At 33.9% G+C, this 19607-nt stretch overlaps 3 protein-coding genes across 3 annotated transcripts; all 3 read left to right on the forward strand.

The window, feature by feature from the left end:
• Window positions 1-228: 228 nt before the first annotated feature.
• Window positions 229-5166, forward strand: LOC114176526. Its single transcript, XM_028061594.1, has 3 exons — window positions 229-473; window positions 4264-4485; window positions 4605-5166. Exons 1-3 carry the CDS (start codon window positions 297-299, stop codon window positions 4824-4826), a joined length of 621 nt encoding a protein of 206 aa, XP_027917395.1. The 5' UTR covers window positions 229-296; the 3' UTR covers window positions 4827-5166.
• Window positions 5167-7796: 2630 nt separating this feature from the next.
• Window positions 7797-10029, forward strand: LOC114177314 (rho GDP-dissociation inhibitor 1-like). Its single transcript, XM_028062604.1, has 5 exons — window positions 7797-8458; window positions 8563-8629; window positions 8800-9018; window positions 9119-9243; window positions 9745-10029. Exons 1-5 carry the CDS (start codon window positions 8246-8248, stop codon window positions 9814-9816), a joined length of 696 nt encoding a protein of 231 aa, XP_027918405.1. The 5' UTR covers window positions 7797-8245; the 3' UTR covers window positions 9817-10029.
• Window positions 10030-11078: 1049 nt separating this feature from the next.
• On the forward strand, window positions 11079-18926 carry LOC114175639 (transcription initiation factor IIF subunit alpha-like). Its single transcript, XM_028060409.1, has 9 exons — window positions 11079-11424; window positions 11644-11802; window positions 12044-12189; window positions 14322-14689; window positions 15870-15985; window positions 16627-16758; window positions 17022-17237; window positions 18065-18283; window positions 18704-18926. Exons 1-9 carry the CDS (start codon window positions 11254-11256, stop codon window positions 18791-18793), a joined length of 1617 nt encoding a protein of 538 aa, XP_027916210.1. The 5' UTR covers window positions 11079-11253; the 3' UTR covers window positions 18794-18926.
• Window positions 18927-19607: the final 681 nt, after the last annotated feature.

Genomic DNA, 19607 nt, shown 5'->3' on the forward strand with positions numbered 1-19607 from the left:
TAGAAATAACCTATAATCATTAAACATGTTGTTTAATTTGATTAGAATTTTATTACAAACTTTTTGAATAACAAGTGGAAGCATGCTCACAAACACATAATAACAGATGTATCATGAAATATATACATTGGATATGAAATTGAATTAAGAGAAAACAAGCAAAATCAATTTATTTAGGGAGAAAGGGTGATGTCACATCATGATAATTGGGGTTAATAAAATGAAATGCAAGTGATTGGATAGTGTAGTGACAGTGAGAAAAAAGAAGAGAAGGGTTAAGCTTGGAAGAGGAGGGCATGGCGGAGATTCTAAACCTAGGAGCCCCCGCAAGCTTAGGTACGAGGAAACACTCGTGCCGTTCGCATTCCCATTTCATTAAGCATGATTCCATCAGCCAAAGCTGGTCTTCTTTGCAGCACAGCCTCAAATGCAGAGGCAGATTCCTGTGCCTTTTCTCCGACAACAGAAAAGAGGTTTTTCTCTCAATTTCTGTTTCTCGCCGATTTCTTATTCCTTTTCTGCATCTCTGCATTTCAATTTCAACCCTTTTACTCTTTGCTTTGCCTTATCCATGTGTTTGGGAATGGGTTTCGACAACACTTGCTGAATTCTCTTTCTGATAATGTATCATATGCTGGGCAGTGCACAATTCAAAGTATTTATTTTCTGTCACGGTTTTCTTAATAGGTCTTTTTCCGTTCAGTCATTTCATTTTCTGTCCTTTTTTGAATGTTCATTTGGCTATCGTAATATACTTATTTCTACTGTCACACTTTTCTGTCCCGTTATTTCTTTAACGTCCTACGTTCACAACTATAGAGTATAGTTGATTGTATAGTAATATGTTAAAACTTCCTTTTGAACTTGTTAGATACTTTCCAGTCACAAGTGATGGTTACTACCTTTGTCCATTTTAACTACCTAGCTTGTATCCTATGTATGACATCATATTCATCCTCCTTACTTAGATATAGAAACCTTTGACATAACATCTTCTCCAGTTTTACCTCTTAGTCATTTTCTTTTTGTTTCTTACTAAAATTGCGATGTATATATATTATGTTTGCAAAAGAACCTTTGAGTTCTATGTTTGTCTCCAAGGCTCGGATTTAGAGTTAATCTTTATCATTAATATCTCTATATCATCCACACAAAATATACATTTGGGGATAATCCTCGACTTGCACTCCTTTTCTCAATTCACGAAATTTGTTGCCTATTTTTTTTTTCCATGAATTTGATGCCCCCTCTATTTTAATTGTTCAATTTTGGTTTATTCGATAACTTGATCTAATATTTAACAATAATGTTGGCATGACACTCTAATACACTGCCTCATCAACACATCCACGAGTGACACTCTACTGCAATGCTAAGCTAGCATTTATGCTAAATATGGATACAATTTACAGAATATGATAGAGGGGGATCAAATTTGCCAAAATTAAACATGAAGTGATGAAATTCACAAAATTGAAAAAGTAGGAGAACTAAAAGTGCAATTGAGTGAATAGTCTTTTGTATGTCCCTGGTAAGTACATTCCATACTCTATTAAACATGTAAGAACTTAAGAGTGAACTCCGAAGTAAACCCATCCCTGTAGGAAAATTCATCTATTATGTTTTTATGGGAGGAAATAAAGCAAGGATAGCGATACATTTCTTCTGTTTTTGTTGAAAAGAAAATGAGAGAAAAATTGACTTCTTCAAACAAAAGTTAAAAAAAAATATTCCTTCCATATTTCCTTCAATTTAATTTTCAGTTTTTCTTTCCTTCATCATTTTTCCTCCACCATGCCAAATATAGTTTAGTCTTAGTTCCAATAATTCTCACTCTAATTGTTACCCTATTATTTTATCTTGTATGACTTAGATACAAGTCACTTGAATTCTTTTCTTCTCCGAAGCCACTTCTGTGTTTTTATTTGCAATTCTCAGTAACCCACGATAAAAGGCCACCATGTAAGTCATTACTTCTACCGGTCTAATGTGAAACCAGAGAAGTGATCTCCAACCATCTAAACCCAGTCTTTGTTCTCTTATCTTTATCTGTAAACAAGCTACAGATAAGAAACAGGATGTAATGGTGCCCAACATCCACTCGCCAGCACAAGCAACTTTAATACTGATTGGCAATCCAGGTAACACAAGAGTCAGTCTCAGCTGGCCTTGTTGATGTCTCGGAATACAACATCATCTTTTCAAACAATGACACTGTTTTTGTGCGACCACTTTCAGTGATTGCAAAGCATTGAAAATTAGCATTCGACAAAACCAATTCTCTTCTATTGCTCATCTCCCATTTGTAGAGCCTATTACTATTATCCAATCCCAACAAAATTGATTTTGAAGAATCGAACTATGATCTCTTTTGTGTCGTTGGTGCTATTCCTTATTCTGTTCAGCAAGCTCCATCTGTTCTGTAATTTGGTAAAGCTTCAAAATGTGGTGTCTCTCGTTTTCTATGGGTGGTCTGCTGAACATACCCATTATTAGTAAATTGCTGAACTCAGGTGTTGGTCAAAGTTGTATGTGAGTAGTTGACACAAGGCATGATATAACAACCAAAGAGTCATCCCTTTCTTTTTCCTAGATAAGCCTTTCAACATCTTGTCTTTCCTATTTTGTCTTATATCCCTCCACATACCTTCTAAAGTGCAGAATAAAATCTTGGTGCGTTGGAAAGAAATTTAATTTTCCAAATAATTAAAGAAAGAAATTCAAGAGATACAGTCCAGGAGGTGGTGCATGTATCTTGACTTTTGGATAAACCTGCTGGGGGTATCTCCATTGCATGGATCATACTCAAGAGTTGTAAGTTTAAAACCTGGGTCTTATAAGGCCCTCCAACTGGAGTGCACTAACCTGGAATTAACTTAAATAAGACCTTAGGCCATAAGAATAAAAAAATATTTTCTGTCTTAAAAGCAACTCCTTTCCCAAGAAGTTAAGAGAAAGATATTATTAAACTGAGGTCTTATAAGAGTATTGAATTGGAGCAAAAGTTAGGATGAGATCTTAAAATTAATGTGGCACAGTAGACCCATAAAAGGTAAATTAAGACCTCATATGTCGTGACCCTTGCAATGGAGATGACCTAATATAATGAAAGGTATGTTGAAATGTGGGATATTTAGTAAGGACCACCAAGTAGTATTCACGAATGGAACCTTGGATCTTTTCGTATATAAAAGGGTCTTGTGAAGAAGATGAATCATCTTTACTAAAGCAAGAGGAGAGCAACAGTGTATGAGATTCTCTGGTAGTGAGAGTGTGCGATCATTTTCTTTTAACTTTTATTAGGGGTACTCGAGTTAGTAGAGTGATACACAATTCAGGGTGAATTACAAATTTTGTGATTATATTTAATAGAAAAATAGTTTTAAGATGGTTTCATGGATATAGATAGACAGAGGTGTCAAACCACGTCAATTATTCTGGGTGATTTCATTGGTGTATGTTATATTTCCCAGCATCAATTTGAGTATTGAATAATAATTGAGCATTGAACCCAACCACGATGTGTTTTTGTGGTCTGAGTGTGCCAAGGTTTTGAAAGCTTAAATCCATCTTCAGGTCCTTTCCTTCAAGGATTTTGATATCTGCATTGTGAAGCCAAAGATTTGATAATTATCAGAGTTTGGCTGGGGTTGCAAATGATCATCAGATGTTGGGGTCAAAGATCATAAATCTCAGAACAAGAGAGGACTTCCTTAGAAGTAACTCGGAGAATTGAAAGAATAAAAGATGCTGATATAAGAATGATTTGCATGTAAGAATGCTTATAAAATACAATGGAAGCTAAACTATAACAGAATGATGCATGCAGTCACAACTAATTGACTTGATCTTATGCGAGTTAGTTTCTATTACTTGTCATATCACTATTAGATGTCAAGCTGGTCCCATAATTTTGGACAACATTTGGAAGATGCATCAGTTAACAAAAATCGGTTTGTTTGTTATTTAGTGTAATTATCCTGCTGGCCTCGTCATGTTGTGCGGGTACAATTTTCATGAAAAGTATAAAAATTGAATCATACTCTTGTTTATGGAAGAAAATTAGATTCTCACTATCAGTTTATATTGATATAATAATAAAATTTTGACCTAATGATGATTGACTATCCATGGAAATAGTTTATCACTAAAATGAGTAAAATCGATTTTGAATCTTGTGATGATGAACTATGTTTAGTCCTTTATGCCTCACAAAACTGGTATGAGGGGAAATACAAAACTGAAAGGGAATTTGGATTGCAGGAACAGGCTAGAAAAGCATTAGAAGGTGCATTAAGTGGTAAGAAAAATGAATTTGACAAGTGGGATAAGGAAATTAAAAGAAGAGAAGAGCTGGGAGGTGGGGGTAGTTCCGGTGGAGGTGGTTGGTTTGGGTGGGGTGGACGGTTTGGCTGGTCTAATGATGATAATTTTTGGCAAGAAGCGAAACAAGCTGGTCTTACTATACTTGCTCTCGTTTTAGTGGTAAGAGGTTTCCTCATTCCTGTCTAAACTCACTTTCTGATATCCAGAATTCATAATTTATAGTAAGTACCAACGTAGCCTACAATAAAAGTTCTATTTTTCCTTTCTCTGCTTTTCAGTATCTCCTAGTTGCAAAAGGCGATTTGTTCCTTGCTATCATTCTCAATCCATTGCTATATACACTTCGGGGAGTGAGAAATGGATTTAGTTTTGTAACATCTAAAGTCTTGAAAAATACTTCTACCAGCAATCAGGCTGATTTTGATGGACTTTCAAAGAAGAAATCTTATCAGCAAACTTCTGCCAAGGAGAATGTTGTAAGAAAATGGGGCAGTGACTAATGAGTCATTCATGCCTTAAAGGTTTGGCATTACCCCCTTGATGCATTATGTTATTTATCACCCTCTTAATACGTTCAACATCACGTTTGCTCCATGCAAATATTAGTGCAGCGATTTTTGTTGTAACTCAGTTTGTTTATTTCCTTCGCACCTAAACAGCGGTTAAATTTTGTTTAACTCTTTCATTATCCTGAGAAGTTAGTTAGAATTGAAAGTGTGGTTACTTTTAAATTTTATTAGCAGCTGCTGATTGATTACTTTCGTATTGTATCAAATTTTATAAAAGAATGTCATGAAAGTTTAAGATCAAATAAGAAAACAGATTTTCCGTTGGCTCCAATACTAGTTTACTGTACAAACACCTGAAAAATGGTCCCCAAAAGATGCCTGGTGAATCTTCAGTTTTCTGTAAACCTGTGTTTTTCTGATTTGTAATGTTTTTCTTGATTATTTGGAATACAGTCCTTACATTGTATGACCTGTCATTGAATCATTTGCTGATTTCATTTTCATATGAGCTGTATCTCATAATACAAGCATTTAAGTCCACCTTCTTTCTGTGGTTAATTTCTGTCCCTGTCACCCACTAGGGGCTTCATGAGAACAGGGATATACTAAATTAGGCATGGAGGACAGGTCCAGGATGACCTGTCACCCTGGACATCCCAGATCTTGATAACCGGACTGTAGGTAATGCATTAATTTTTCCGAAATTAAGGTTAATAGAAGGTAAAATCACATGAATAGTTTTATACTTTTGTATTATCTTTTAAGACTACTGATGCAAGATTTGGTTGTCTGCATCAAAGTATCTATGCTTTCTTTGATAATTTTATCTCGTGTATAATACTCTTTATATAAGCAAATAAACTAATTTAATACTTGTTAAAAATGGCTATTAGGTCCATGTGATATTCTTGATCATGTGTTAAATATCATTCCTATATTAAATAGACAGTTATTTTGAAATAACAATATTGAATAAAGCTTTGTGAACTGAATTGAATCCAGAGGGAGAACTGCATACGTATATAATGTATTTAGGCATGGAAATAAATGTACGGGCTGATAATGAAGTTTCGAAACCATCTCTGAATATTAAATCAACCGATGAAATTGCAGTTGATTTTATGACAGTTTTCAAGTGATGAATTTTTAGTCAACAATTTTTGTGGAGCCAAATGTAGCTAACTTGAACCTGATTTTTTAGCTCAACTACAGAAAGAAAATTTCAGAACCAGATTGTAGCCACCTAACTCTAATCATCAGCACGATATAATACCCATTCTGGTGAGATCGTGTGCTTTCTAAGAAATCAGAATAATTGTGTAAGTTACAGTGTATTTCAATAAGCGTCCCAAAAGTAATACATGCAAACAAGACTATGTTATTTCTGTGTTTAATGTTTTTGGTGAAAAAGTGACCACGACCACGCAAGATTGTGAAATGAACGTGTTTTTCACAATCATTTTTTGGATCAACGTGATGAGCTTGAATACTTGATGTTTCCAAACTTCAATAAATAAAAATATTTTAAAAAGTAATTATGGAAAATTTTTATTCTTGGAATAGTTGTCATACATTGTTTAATCCATGTTTTCAGCGAAATGCAATACTGCACGCAATCATCTGCAATAATGGGAATATCTTGCCCATATACTTTATCTGCAATAATGTCATGTTTTAATTTGTTTTTTTTTTAATTAAATGGATTGTATAAGAAAATTTATTACATGAAAATATGACCTGTAAAAATCTTCCAAAAATGTTACTTCAAATATGTGTAATAAGATTTCTCTCAGCGATCACTTTTGTTAACGAAAGCAAACGATTCAATTTTTCAAAGCATATATATGCAACTTTTTTTCTACCATTAATAAACAAATACACGTTAAAAGAACAATCATCCCCTGTAAAGTGTTGACTTTAAATTTTAACAGTGGCGATAAAAGCATTTTGAGATATTGGACTATCAAACAAGCTTGCCTTGACAAACTTACATGTTAATTGTATAAATTTAAACTTCAAAGGAATTTATTCGAAATTGTTAACATCGAATATTTAAATACTGGAGTTAAGAAAGAAATCCAAGTTATTTCTAAATATATGCACATAAAGCTAATGAAAAAAAACTATAATATATACTTTTTTCATCCGACATTTTAATCAGCAACGAGATACGGTAGAGCGAATGCATTTTTTTAATTATCTTTTTAGTTCAGCGAAATATATAATTTTGTGGGCAAAATACAAAGACTTTATTTTTCTTAAGTTCCAAAAGCCAACCATATTTAAGCACGAGACAAGGATTATTTGGTTCTTTTCTCTGAACTTGTTTTTTCTTCTTCAACATATAACAACATTGCGTATTAAAAGTGAGAGTTTACAAACTTGAGGCACAACACAGTTTTGATGTATTTATTTTGCAAGAAATCAGTTATTTAATTCTCATTATTTTTCATAGTCGTTAATCATTCTTTTAATTTTGAATCACCAATTTTATTTTTCTTATACGATACGAGATAAAAATATGGCAATGAGTGTAATGATGACCAAGGAAGGAAAATATATGGAAAAAGAAAGCCAATAATTTAGTTTTAATTAAGGATTTTTTTTTATTAAAAGCTTTTATTATTAATCTAACTATTGTAATAGTTTGTTCTCATTTTTCTCTATAAAGTTATTTCCATCTAATATTACATAATTTACAATAATAAAATATATTATTATTATTATTATTACGAGGTATCATTTTTTAAAAAATTTAGGTAACCAGCCTGTAGTATATTGTGAAATTAATCTTAACGTATTTGTTGATAGGAACTGTATTACCATAAAAAGAAGTGAAGGAGTCAAACTCCATGTTTAGTTCACCACCCAACTAAAACCAGAACAAAAACTCAAACCATTTTTTTTCTTTTTTTTTTTTGGTGATTTGTTTTATATATGTTTGGTTGGTCTTCTTGGTTACTATCTTGGGTTTGAATGGTTTTTAAAAATAAAAAAATAATTTATTTTGAGTTAGTGCTAGAAGAGTGACCTTCACGATGATGATGATGATGATGATGAGAGGAGGAAGAAGAGGAGTCTCTCCCATTTTTGTGGTTGAATATTTGTGAATTGCGGATCACCACAAAAGACCATTTCTTTCTCTGTTTGCACTCTTCACCTCTCTTCTTTGCCTTCTTGCTGCAACACTCATTTCTTGAATCAACCCTTTCTTCTTGAACGCACTATTCAATTCTTTCTCACTCACTCACTCTATCTATCTATCTTAGCACAACCCTTTTGCACGTTGGAGCGGATTTCAATTGTGTCTCTAGCTAGCTAGCTAGGTGGTGGTTCTCGTGAAGCTGCCATCTGGGTTTCGCCACCGTTGATGTCTTTGGCCATTGGGGTGGTTTCCAACGGCAAAAAGCATGGGTTTTGATGACAAAGGCAAGGAGGGTGCAGCACCAGACGCTCCCGAAACGCACCACGAGGGAAGTGGCGACGAACGAGGGACCGCTCTCAGTAGACACATGAGTGAAGGTTCCATTCCTGCTCCCACCGAGGATGAAGAAGAGGATGTCGAGAGGAAGATCGACTTGGGTCCCCAGTGCACTTTGAAAGAGCAACTCGAAAAGGATAAGGTTCACATCTCTTACATGCAATTCTTTCACTTTCTTTCTTTATGTACTTTTCAAAACAAACATTTTCATATCATTCATGCCTTTTCTCCTTGAGATCTTATTAGGATGATGAGAGCTTGAGGAGGTGGAAGGAACAGCTTCTTGGCAGTGTTGACATCAACGCTGTTGGTGGTAATTACTTCTTCAAACGCTACGTACCCTTTAACCTTTAACAGTTTCTTTCTGTTTTCTTTGATTATCTCAGACAATGTTTCATGTTTCATGTTTTTGTTTGTTCCTTTTTGGCTATTGAATCATAAACTTATGATAACTCGTGGGGTGTTTTTATGAATGCGATTAAGAATCTCTGGAGCCAGAAGTGAAGATCCTGAGCCTTGCAATCAAGGCAGCTGGTAGAGAAGACATTGTTCTTCCCATACCAGAGTCAGGAAATCCCGAAGGTTTATGGTTTACTCTGAAAGAAGGAAGCCGTTACAGTCTGATGTTCACTTTCCAGGTGAGCCATAATATTGTTTCAGGTCTCAAATACACCAACACTGTATGGAAAACCGGTCTCAAGGGTACGTACGTTCGTACCAACCAAATACTTCGATTCCAGTTCCTTAAATTATGAATCATTGTCTAACTTTTAACTTCTTCCACTTCCATACGTTGTTACAGTTGACAGCACCAAAGAGATGATCGGAACATTCAGCCCTCAAGCAGAACCTTACACTCATGAGATGCCTGAAGAGACAACACCATCAGGACTCTTTGCTAGAGGGACATATTCAGCTAGATCCAAGGTAAAGTAGTTAATAATTCTCGTAGCACCAGACATATTATTACCGAGAAACCGATACTAAATCTAATTCAAATCAATTTATTATCGAAAAATCGAAACTAAATCTAATTCAGAGTAAGTCTTTAATGTAACATTTCAAAGTTGCTATTTCATATGACTTCATTGAATAATCCAAGCCTGCAATGGTCACGAGATCTACCAGCAGTGCATTAAATAACGAAAACTTAACCTATCCTAAATTCTTGTCTGTGTCCAACTTGTCAGTGTTGATGTTGTGACTTGTTTTGGAAATGAAGTGAGCACAAATTAATCTCTTTGGCATCAATAATAAATGCTCTAATAAATTTGTTGCCAGGTTTCATGTGTGCTCATTTAACCACTCACTGTTAATTATGAATTCAAATTCAGTCCAGAAAGTTATATGAGTGAGACATTTTTTATGTTTAGATTTGATATTTGATACATAATTATTTGACCTTGTATTTTGTGTGATGTTTTTCAGTTTGTTGATGATGATAACAAGTTGTATTTGGAGATCAACTACACTTTTGATATTAAAAAGGACTGGCTTTAGGAGTGAACTCACCTCTTCCACCAGTGATGCTTAATCCTTAGTTATTGTTATTTGAGTTGAATTCGCCTTCGTGTTTACTTGTTTCTTTCTACATTGTTTATTTATCTCTAATCTTGTTTAAAACCAGTAATTTTAGCAATAACAAAAAGGATTTAGTTTGGAGGAAGAAATTCATATTATTGATTTCATGGATAATCTTCTCAACATGTAGTTTGGCTCTCAATTTTAATCAAATAATTTATTCAAAATAATAAATATTTATATATTATTTCTAATGTAATAATAAAATTATTATATTAATATCAATTTTTATTTAGATTTCATTAGTTAGAGTGAATGAATATAAGTTTTACTTTATTTTTAGTGATTTGATGGTGTGTACAGATGACAATATGAATAGTACCAATTTCCCTTATCAGTTTTGTTGGTATTAATGAAAGAGTTATGATAGGTTAACAAACTTTTTAACAAAGTTCCTGACAAAGTTTCCTTAAAGGAAAAAAGCATTATTTTATTATAATTAAAGAATAAAAATTTAATCTGTTTTAATTCTATATTTAGAAATTTTGTTAAATTTATCAAAAAATTATTGTGAAAAGGTAATATTGTATCCGAATCTCTCTCTGAATATACACAACTTTGTGTATATTCATATTTTCTTTTAAATTTAAATAAAATTATATAAAAATAAATCTTTAAAATATAAATTTAGATAAAAAATAATAATTTTTAATTACCATTCAAATTAAATTATTTAATAAAATATCAATGTAAATAAATTTGGTTTCTTTAAAATATAAATTTAAATGAATAAAAAAATATAAAATCAAATTTGAAATTGAAAAGTGGATTAAAAGCGAATTACTAAGTATTTATATTCATTATTCACAAATGTCATTTACTACTTATAAATTTTACCTGCGCATTATGAATTTTTTTTTTTCATCTGTGTGTATATAAAATTAAGGTTAAAATATAGCTGGTGGCAAGTATTATAAACAAGTATTTTCACTTTTATCTTATAATAATAAATATAAATGATTATAAAAATAGTTAAAAAATCTAAAGGATAAAATACTTAATAAAGTAATTTATATTAATAAATATAAAATAAGAAAAAAAAGCCATTTACCTAAAATTATAAAAAACAATTTTCTTTATTAATAGTTATAAATCAATAGTCATAGATAATTAAACTAAGGTGCATGCAAATAGACGCTGAAAGGGTTTTAAAAGAGATAAGCCCAACCTGATTTGACGAAGTCAAGGAGGAGGATACGCAGAATATGAACCATGGTTAACTATTAATAATAAATGGAATCCGAGTTGAAATGTAAAAGCCCGCGCGCCAAAAATTGCGAGTGAGTTAGAGTGTTAAACCCTAGACTGTTAGTTTTTGGCATTGGAAGATCAAACTTTGGTATTGAAAGGCAGAAGATGTCGATTGACCTGCTATTGAAGCCAACGTGTGGCGGATGTGGTTCAACCACCGATCTTTATGGAAGCAATTGCAAACACATGACTCTGTGCTTGACCTGTGGCAAGAGCATGGCGGAGAACAAGGCAAAATGCGTTGATTGTGGCGTCACCGTTACTCGCTTGATTCGAGTTCGATCTATGTTCCCGCTTTCTTTCACTTTTTTTTTGTCCCCTGCATTACCTGTTTTTGTTATTCCTTTTCTGAATCGGAATTAAATTTTACTGGATGACATTTTATTTTGCTTTCAGTTCATTCCAGTGTTGTGATTAGGTTGTGAATCCGTTTAGAACTAGGGTATGTCATTCTTGTTTTTGGAAGCAGGGATTAACGTGTAATTTCTGTGGCAGGAATATAGCGTTCGCGCTACCTCTGGCAGTGACAAACATTATTTCATTGGGAGATTTGTATCTGGTTTGCCTGACTTTTCGAAAAAGAAAAGTGCTGAAAACAAGTGGGCCTTGCAGAAGGAGGGATTACAGAGCCGCCAAGTCACCGATGCTTTGCGGGTATTGAACCTATAATCCAATGTGCAATTACTGTTCCACTCTTATATTCTTCGACGTGACTGTTTACCATTGAGTATGTCTGAAAGCAGTGCTTGAGCACCATATTTTATAATGGATAAGATATTCCCACGGGACTGTAGTGAACATTTTAGTCATGTGAACATTGGGTAATGAATTGCTGTTGAATTGTTATGGATCATTGTGTTTATTTCCTTAATAAATTTCTTGCTGCACTACATAGGAGAAGTACAAGAACAAACCATGGCTCTTGGAAGACGAAACTGGTCAGTCTCAATTCCAGGGTCATCTCGAAGGTGCACAATCAGCTACGTATTACCTGCTAATGATGGAAAGAAAAGAATTTGTTGCCATTCCTGCTGGTTCTTGGTATGTTGGTTGTGTTAAAGTTGAGAATTTTGTTTTTCTGTAATTGGGATGTTCCGATGTTTATTTATGCTTACAACCAAATTCATTATGTGGTCTTTCCAAGCGAACGAAAATGTTTTATTGGATATTTATTCAAGTACATGGTAGAATAGGTTATTATTTTTTTAAAATATTATCTCTTTGAAAACGGTTGAAGAGGTACAAGATTATAATATCGTCACTCTTGCAAAAGGGTTATCAAACCCAGAAAAGGGCAAGCGTGGTAACTTAGACAAAGTGACAGTTTTTAAATGACTTTCCTCAGAAAATATCAATGGCAGTTTTGATTCCCTCAATAGCAAGGAGTGAACTTTTTACCAAGTAGAAGGTAAAGAGAGGAAAAGAAAGAAACATAAATGTGTGGTGAGGGTATGCATGAAGACATGAAAATAGTTGTGAGAATGATGTTGACTGTAGAGATCTTGCATAGATTAGGGATATGACCAATGTAGTTCTTATAAGTCTTAGAATCTTCATACTAACTGACATTGATGGATTGAGTTAGGCTCGCCAAATCCTAAGATAATATTAAAGCCTATACTGGAGTTGTCATTGAATTACCTGTATCCCTCTACATTCTAGATGTCTATTTCTAGGTGTGAGGGGATTTGTTAAGCAGAGAAGTGATGAGATGGTTTGGAAAGTGTATTATAGGAAGAAATTTAAAATAACAGTAGTTAAATAGTTAATTGGCATGGGGGGTGAGACTTTTCGAGAAAGTCTATATTCTTATCTTGTGGGATGTGGAGATAGGAAGGTTTTTAGTTGTTGTAACAGGGAGTACCCTGTGTGAAAGGAGGAATTTTCCTATGCAAATGGATGCTTGTATTCTGAGTTGATAATTGTTGAATAATACATTTTATCATTTTCTCTTTAGAAGGCACATAACAAGTGGTTCAACTTGCTGGATACCTGAGTGGCATAATAGAAAGTAGAGTGAGTGCTTTGGAGAAATGGGCTAGAGAACAACGGAAGAGGATTTCAGACTTGGGAAGAGACACGAGTATGGTAAAAGAAAGCATACCAGACATGAGAAAAATAAAGGAGCTGCTTCTTGAAATCAAGAACGGAAAGATTCTGTCTGATGTTTCCTCCTATGATGTTTCCTAGGAAGTTGAGTGAGGCCAAATTACTCAAAGGTCTAGTGTTTGTTTGTGGGGAGTAGGGGTGCAGCTGGTCTGGCCTACCATTGGACAGGGAGGTGTTTTCAGCTGGTAGTTTCTTAGAATAGTTTATATTATGTGTGTAAAATATTAAGTTGATTTATTAAATTAAATGTGTTTTTAACATATCTATATAAATAAATAAAAAACCATGAGGTTAGCCTGCTCTTTGGCAGGTTAGACCAAGGCTCCTAACCTGTCCTTACTATGGTTGAATAGTGTGCCCTGACTTTTTTCTAGAGGGCTAAAGCCAGGGTGAGCCTAAATGGCCTGGTTGGGCCCTTTTGCCAACCCTAATGGGGAGGGGGCAAGCATCGATCCTGAAGGAAGTGGGGTGTTGCAATGGATCACCTGCATTTGTGTATGTTCTAGATTTCTATTCTTAAGCTTTAAGGTTGTTGTTTGTGGCTCACCGATATTTGTTGATGCATCAGATATCCCTCCTTCTGGGCAGGTGAAGGTGTGTTAACATTCCACAGTGGCTAGATATGACTATATATTTTGGGCATGCGATGATGTTAATATTCTACATTGACAAGATATGCTTAGGACTTATCTCAATCCCATAAACCAACTTGAATGGTTAGGATTGTAAAATCTTTTAATGTACTATATTGGTCATATCTCTCTTTTATGTAAGATCTCAACATTAATCCATAATTAATATTTCTAGTAAAGAAAACCGTAATAGGTAAGGGGCCTTTTAGGAAAATATTTAGTTAGTCTTGACATGTTAAATATCATTTATCAAGTGATTACCACTTTTTTAAATCTTTTTTTTGGAAAATATTTTTGGTAATTAAGAATATGTGTTTGAGACCTAAAGTGAGGGATACTTGCATCACTCAAAAGTCTGAGAATTTTGCTTGTCAAAGACAGTAGACACATATGTGATATTGTATGCCCTTTCTTTATAATTTTAAAATTTAGGTACAACTTTAACAAGGTTGCACAATATAAACAATTGACACTGGAGGAAGCAGAAGAGAAAATGAAGAACAGAAAGAAAACTGCTGATGGATATGAAAGATGGATGATGAAAGCAGCAAATAATGGGCCAGCTGCATTTGGTGAACGTGGTAGGTTTGATGAGAAGGAGAGCATTGCAGGCGGGAGAGGGAAAAGCAGTAAGAAAACTGACGATGATGAAGGCCATGTATCAGATAAAGGAGAAGAGGATGAAGATGGGGAGGTAGGAAGGAGGAGTAGACTTGGACTAAACAAAAAAGGTGGTGATGATGATGACGAAGGTCCAAGGGGAGGAGACCTTGATCTGGATGATGATGACATCGAAAAGGGTAGGCAATTGTACTTTCTACTTTCTGATAAAAATGGTTGTGATGGTTATTATTTTAAGTGCTGGTTTTGTGCAGTGATGATCTCTTTGCTGTTAAATTCCATGCCATATATATATATATATATATATCCGAATGGGTATATGTTAAATTAACATATTGGGGATGATAGGATGCAATTCTTTTATATTATATACTATGCCTCTTTTTAAATGAAGTCTACAATGTACATCATTCTCAGTTTCTTCCTTGATTTTTTCGTTGTTTTGGAGGTTTATGCCTAGTGTTAAATTTCAAAATCAAACAAATTCTCTAAATGAATCAAACTGAGTTGAGACTTCATATTGTTAGGTTTGGACTTTTGTGTATTTTGCCTTTGATGCGGCTGGATTGTGTGGCTAGATCCTACCGGAGAACACTAGCTGAGATGAAACCAAAAGAAAAAAATAATTATTTTATTATTGAAAGGAATATATTTACACTCAGTCCACAACTTAATGCACCTCATCAGAGCCTCAGTTCCTGTAACAGTGCTCTCTCTGCCAGAGGAAAACCTTACTCCCGCATCCAAACTCTATTTCACGCCTTCTCGTTGTCTCCTGTAAACTGCATACTCCTAACAAAATATCATCACTTAACTAACTACAACACTAGCTGTCTGTGACAGTCATTTTTCCTTCTTGAATATATTTTCATATAGCAGGTCAATAGGCCTGAAACAAGCATTAAACGATCCATCATTCACATGGGTCTATTACATTACACTTAACTTATCAATACCTAGGGTTGTTCTAAACTTCTCCACAAACTAAAATTAACACTTTTATAAGTTAATTTGAAACAACTCCCTGATATCGGCTTCTCCAAAAGTTGATTTTTAATTGATGCCAACTAATTATAGTCTATTGAAGTATATTCTAAACAGGTTCCCGATGTGAGTATACTGGTTATGTTTTGCTTTGCCTTATTATTCTTGAGTATCGATTTGATTAGTCTTTTTATGTCTAATTGGCATCCTTTGCTAGAATGTTCCCATTTTGTTGAAGTATTTAATCTTAACTGATCAAGAATCAGAGGGATTACGAGGTTCTTACTGTTTAAACTCTTGAGGAAAGTTTGAAGAATACTTCATAGCTATATGCTTATTCTTTCTATTGTTTATTATACTTGTACATATGTATAGGTGATGATTGGGAGCATGAAGAGATTTTCACTGATGATGATGAAGCTGTTGGCAACAATCCTGAGGAAAGGGAAGATTTGGCTTCTGAAGTTCCTGCTCCTCCAGAAATCAAGCAGGTTAGTTGAAGTTCCACAAATACTTGTGGGTAAGAAGCTAGATGTTCTGCTGAATTTTGTTATTTTATGGCATTGATGTCTCATTGCTACTTCAACAATTGGTCTTGAGATGGATGTTGTATAGATTTATTTATGGGTGTAAAATTGATTGGATATAGTTGCTACTTCAATTTGCCCTATATTCACACTTGATGCTACGAATCTGGTGTAAAATAAAGTTGGTAAACGAGGAAATAGTTTTTGTCAACTCATTATTCAAACAACCACTTTGAGGAATTTCCTGTAGAAGACTACTTTCGGAGAGTAACACAGCCTATTTTTAGAATATTAGGACTTGACTGAAGTAGGTATTTTTTATGTGTTCTCATTTAATGGATTCCTTGGTTCCTTATTTACATGGATGCATGCTATTTTATACATTCAGTCATTTTGTGATATTTGGCATTTATGATGTTCTACTCTTTGTATTTTGAATTTAATTATTGACTGATGCAGTTTTAGAAACCAACCCTCATGATTTCCCTTGATGTCATTTAGCTTATTGAACTTACAAATTTATATAAAAAGGAGTGGAATATAAATATTCAAATTTGGTTTTTGATACATACTTTCTTGAACTACTTTTTTTAATATAATTTTAGGATGACGAGGATGAAGATGAAGAAAATGAAGAAGGGGGAGGTCTGAGTAAATCTGGGAAAGAGCTGAAGAAGCTGCTACGTACAAGTAGTCTAAATGAATCTGACGCTGAAGATGATGATTACGATGATGATGTATGGTAGATCTAGTTACTTTTTTCTTACAATTCTCCGTTTTAAATTATTTTGGTAGATCTAGTTTAAGTTTTCCGTAGGCCTCTAGTAACATGCAAGTTAAATACAACTTGGTGCTAACTGCAATGAGTGCAATCCTTTTTTAAGGAGCGGGTTACTTTTTTTGCTGTGACCTTTAACAGGGGGAATGACTTATTCAAACCAATAGCCTAAATTTCATTTGAGCATTTTTCCTCCATTAACGGGTCAGTTGGGTTGTCTAGGTGGATGATGAGGCTGGCCTTCCTCCTGTGATTGTTTCAAAGCAGAAGGGTGCACCTAAGGAAGAACCCACTGACAATAGCCCTTCAAAACCTGCAATAACAGGAACTGTTCGGGGAACTGTATCCACTTCAAAGCCTTCAAAGGGGAAGAGAAAATTCAATGAGGAAACAAAATCCACTAATGGTGCACCACCAAAGAAGGTCAAAATAGAAAATGTACGTCATTGTTTGTCCAAACTCACTTGAGTGCTTTAGTTTTGATCCACAGATAAATTTTTTTTCTAATTTTTAGAAACCAAAACTAGTTTTCATTTTCAGTTTATTTTGGTTTTCAGTTTTAAAAAATAGTTCCAGCTTTTTTCTTTTTATATAAATAATTATCGATAAGGCAGAGGTTTCTCAAAGCTTAAAGTCAAACCCAACAATAAAAAGCCTTTTTTAAAAAGAAAGGTAAAATGGTTTCCAAATTCATTTTAAAACCACTTTAACCTCTCTTTTTATGCCAAGTAGTTTTTTTTTAAAATAAACATCGAAAACCAAAACTAACAATTCGATACATTTTGGCTGTCGGCTGATCCATACATATCTCAAGATGAATCTTAAATGACTTCATATCTTATGATACATGAATGAATCTATGCATATTTTATCACCAATACGACTCCATGATTCATGTTTATACTGCAACAATTCCTGTGAAATAAAATAAAAAGCCATGTGAACTTATATTTTTAACTGAAAATGGATGAAAGAACACTTCTGAACTTATCCGAACTCATCCTATTTATTTATTTATTTATTCCACTTGATTTCTCAATCATTCATTCGTGCACTCTATTTAGTGTGAAGCTTTTTCAAATTGATGTTTCCAAACACAATCTATCTTTTGCTTATTGTATTGGAGCACCTTCAAAAAGATTTTAACTTTCAAGTATTAGAAAATTAAATTTGAAAGGTCATCCAAAAGGTTTTCTTTTTAAGTGTTGTCGAAATTTCTCATCCCATTTGAAAACACTAAGTTTCCTTTCCCATCCATTTATCAGGAACCAAAATCAACTGTCAAAGATGAAAACGGGTCTGCATCTAAAAATAATGCTCCTGCAAAAGGTGTACCACCAGCACCATCATCTAAAGGTGGTTCTTCCCCCATTGTTTCTGGACCTGTGAGTGAGGAAGAAATCAGGGCTGTTTTGATGCAGAAGACTCCATTGACCACACAGGATCTTGTTGCTAAATTCAGAGCAAGGCTAAGAAGTCCAGAGGTAAGCTCTACCAAAAATTTTGCCTTTCCTTTATTGAGCTGCAATTTTTGCTTAGTGATTCTTATGTCTGTATATGCGGGCTTCTCAGCTTGTTTTGTGATCTTAATAGAAGGCCTTTTAGCTAAATCTGTGTAAGGAATAAAACTCGATTCCTAGGTTCTTGCAAATTATGCTACATCTCACAATTCTGTAGAGCTAACATTTAGTACTATTTGGAACGAAATTGACTGATCAGTGCAAAGTCGAACACGGGAATCTAAAATTGTGAATATTTTATGGTAGTTTGGCTTAATGAATCCCTAGTTCTACCATACTGATATATAAACCGTGGTATGTATGTACGTATGGCTTTTAGGGAGTTTGTTTTACTTTGCACTGCAAAAGGTTGAATTTCGCTTCTGTGTTCTTTGCTATGTACAGGATAAAAAGGCTTTTGCGGATATCCTGAAGAGAATCTCCAAGATACAGAAAACTAATACATCCAGTTATGTTATATTGAGAGATAGGTGACATTGTATCGAAGAAGGGGCAATTTTTTTTTTTTTTAATTTTATCGCACTCTCCTGGGTTATATACCTTGTTAGTTTAGTTGTGAAATAGATTATTTGGAAAACCATTCTTATAATAAATTGCAGTGTCGTAAGCTACTTTATTAAATTACTTTTACTTTAATAGAAATGTGAAAATAAATAAAATAAACAGGAGGGAACAATGGATAGACACACATTATAGACTGAATAACTAATAATTTTAATCCAACACATAAAAATCTTAAACTCTCCTGACAAGACCAAGCCATATATAAGATTCCAAATCCTCATAAAAATATTCTCCAACACATGCACGGCACAGTTATGAAATTCTGAAGCATAATCCCATAACAACCTTGCGTGTCTTTTCGTTCACCTTCGAAGTTAGAACTCAGCCAGCGCTATTCACCTATAATTCGTATGCAGAAAGTAGTAAACCTCATTTCTGTGTCTCCGACAAGTACTATGCTCTTTACCTTTTTATTATGATCTTAATGAGGTATAATTTATGATTTATGAGGGTACAGGGAGAAAAGAGGAGGTGCAGGAGAAAATTTTACCTGTTTTAAAATTTTAATAAAATAATTTAGTTTAAACAATCAAAACCAAGAACCGATGGGCACTTAGTCAGAAATTTTTACTTTAATTACTCAGCCTTTCTCTCTACAGTAATCTATGCCCATGTCATGACTCACGTAAATAATTCTGGAAATTATTTTTCGGAAAGCAAACTTTTCTTCCTACGGAAAACATTTTTTGGAAGAATTTTGATAGGTGGGAGAATAAATTTGATG

The sequence above is a fragment of the Vigna unguiculata genome, chromosome 3 (genome assembly GCF_004118075.2).
Source record: "Vigna unguiculata cultivar IT97K-499-35 chromosome 3, ASM411807v1, whole genome shotgun sequence".
Taxonomy (NCBI): Eukaryota; Viridiplantae; Streptophyta; class Magnoliopsida; order Fabales; family Fabaceae; genus Vigna; species Vigna unguiculata.

Coding starts and splice junctions, on each gene's coding strand:
- LOC114176526 (XM_028061594.1), top strand. CDS start 297: ATGGCGGAGATTCTAAACCTAGGAGCCCCCGCAAGCTTAGGTACGAGG. Junction 474..4,263: donor TCTCCGACAACAGAAAAGAG/GTTTTTCTCTCA, acceptor TTTGGATTGCAG/GAACAGGCTAGAAAAGCATT. Junction 4,486..4,604: donor TACTTGCTCTCGTTTTAGTG/GTAAGAGGTTTC, acceptor TCTGCTTTTCAG/TATCTCCTAGTTGCAAAAGG.
- LOC114177314 (XM_028062604.1), top strand. CDS start 8,246: ATGGGTTTTGATGACAAAGGCAAGGAGGGTGCAGCACCAGACGCTCCC. Junction 8,630..8,799: donor TGACATCAACGCTGTTGGTG/GTAATTACTTCT, acceptor AATGCGATTAAG/AATCTCTGGAGCCAGAAGTG. Junction 9,244..9,744: donor CATATTCAGCTAGATCCAAG/GTAAAGTAGTTA, acceptor GATGTTTTTCAG/TTTGTTGATGATGATAACAA.
- LOC114175639 (XM_028060409.1), top strand. CDS start 11,254: ATGTCGATTGACCTGCTATTGAAGCCAACGTGTGGCGGATGTGGTTCA. Junction 14,690..15,869: donor TGATGATGACATCGAAAAGG/GTAGGCAATTGT, acceptor ACATATGTATAG/GTGATGATTGGGAGCATGAA. Junction 15,986..16,626: donor CTCCTCCAGAAATCAAGCAG/GTTAGTTGAAGT, acceptor ATATAATTTTAG/GATGACGAGGATGAAGATGA.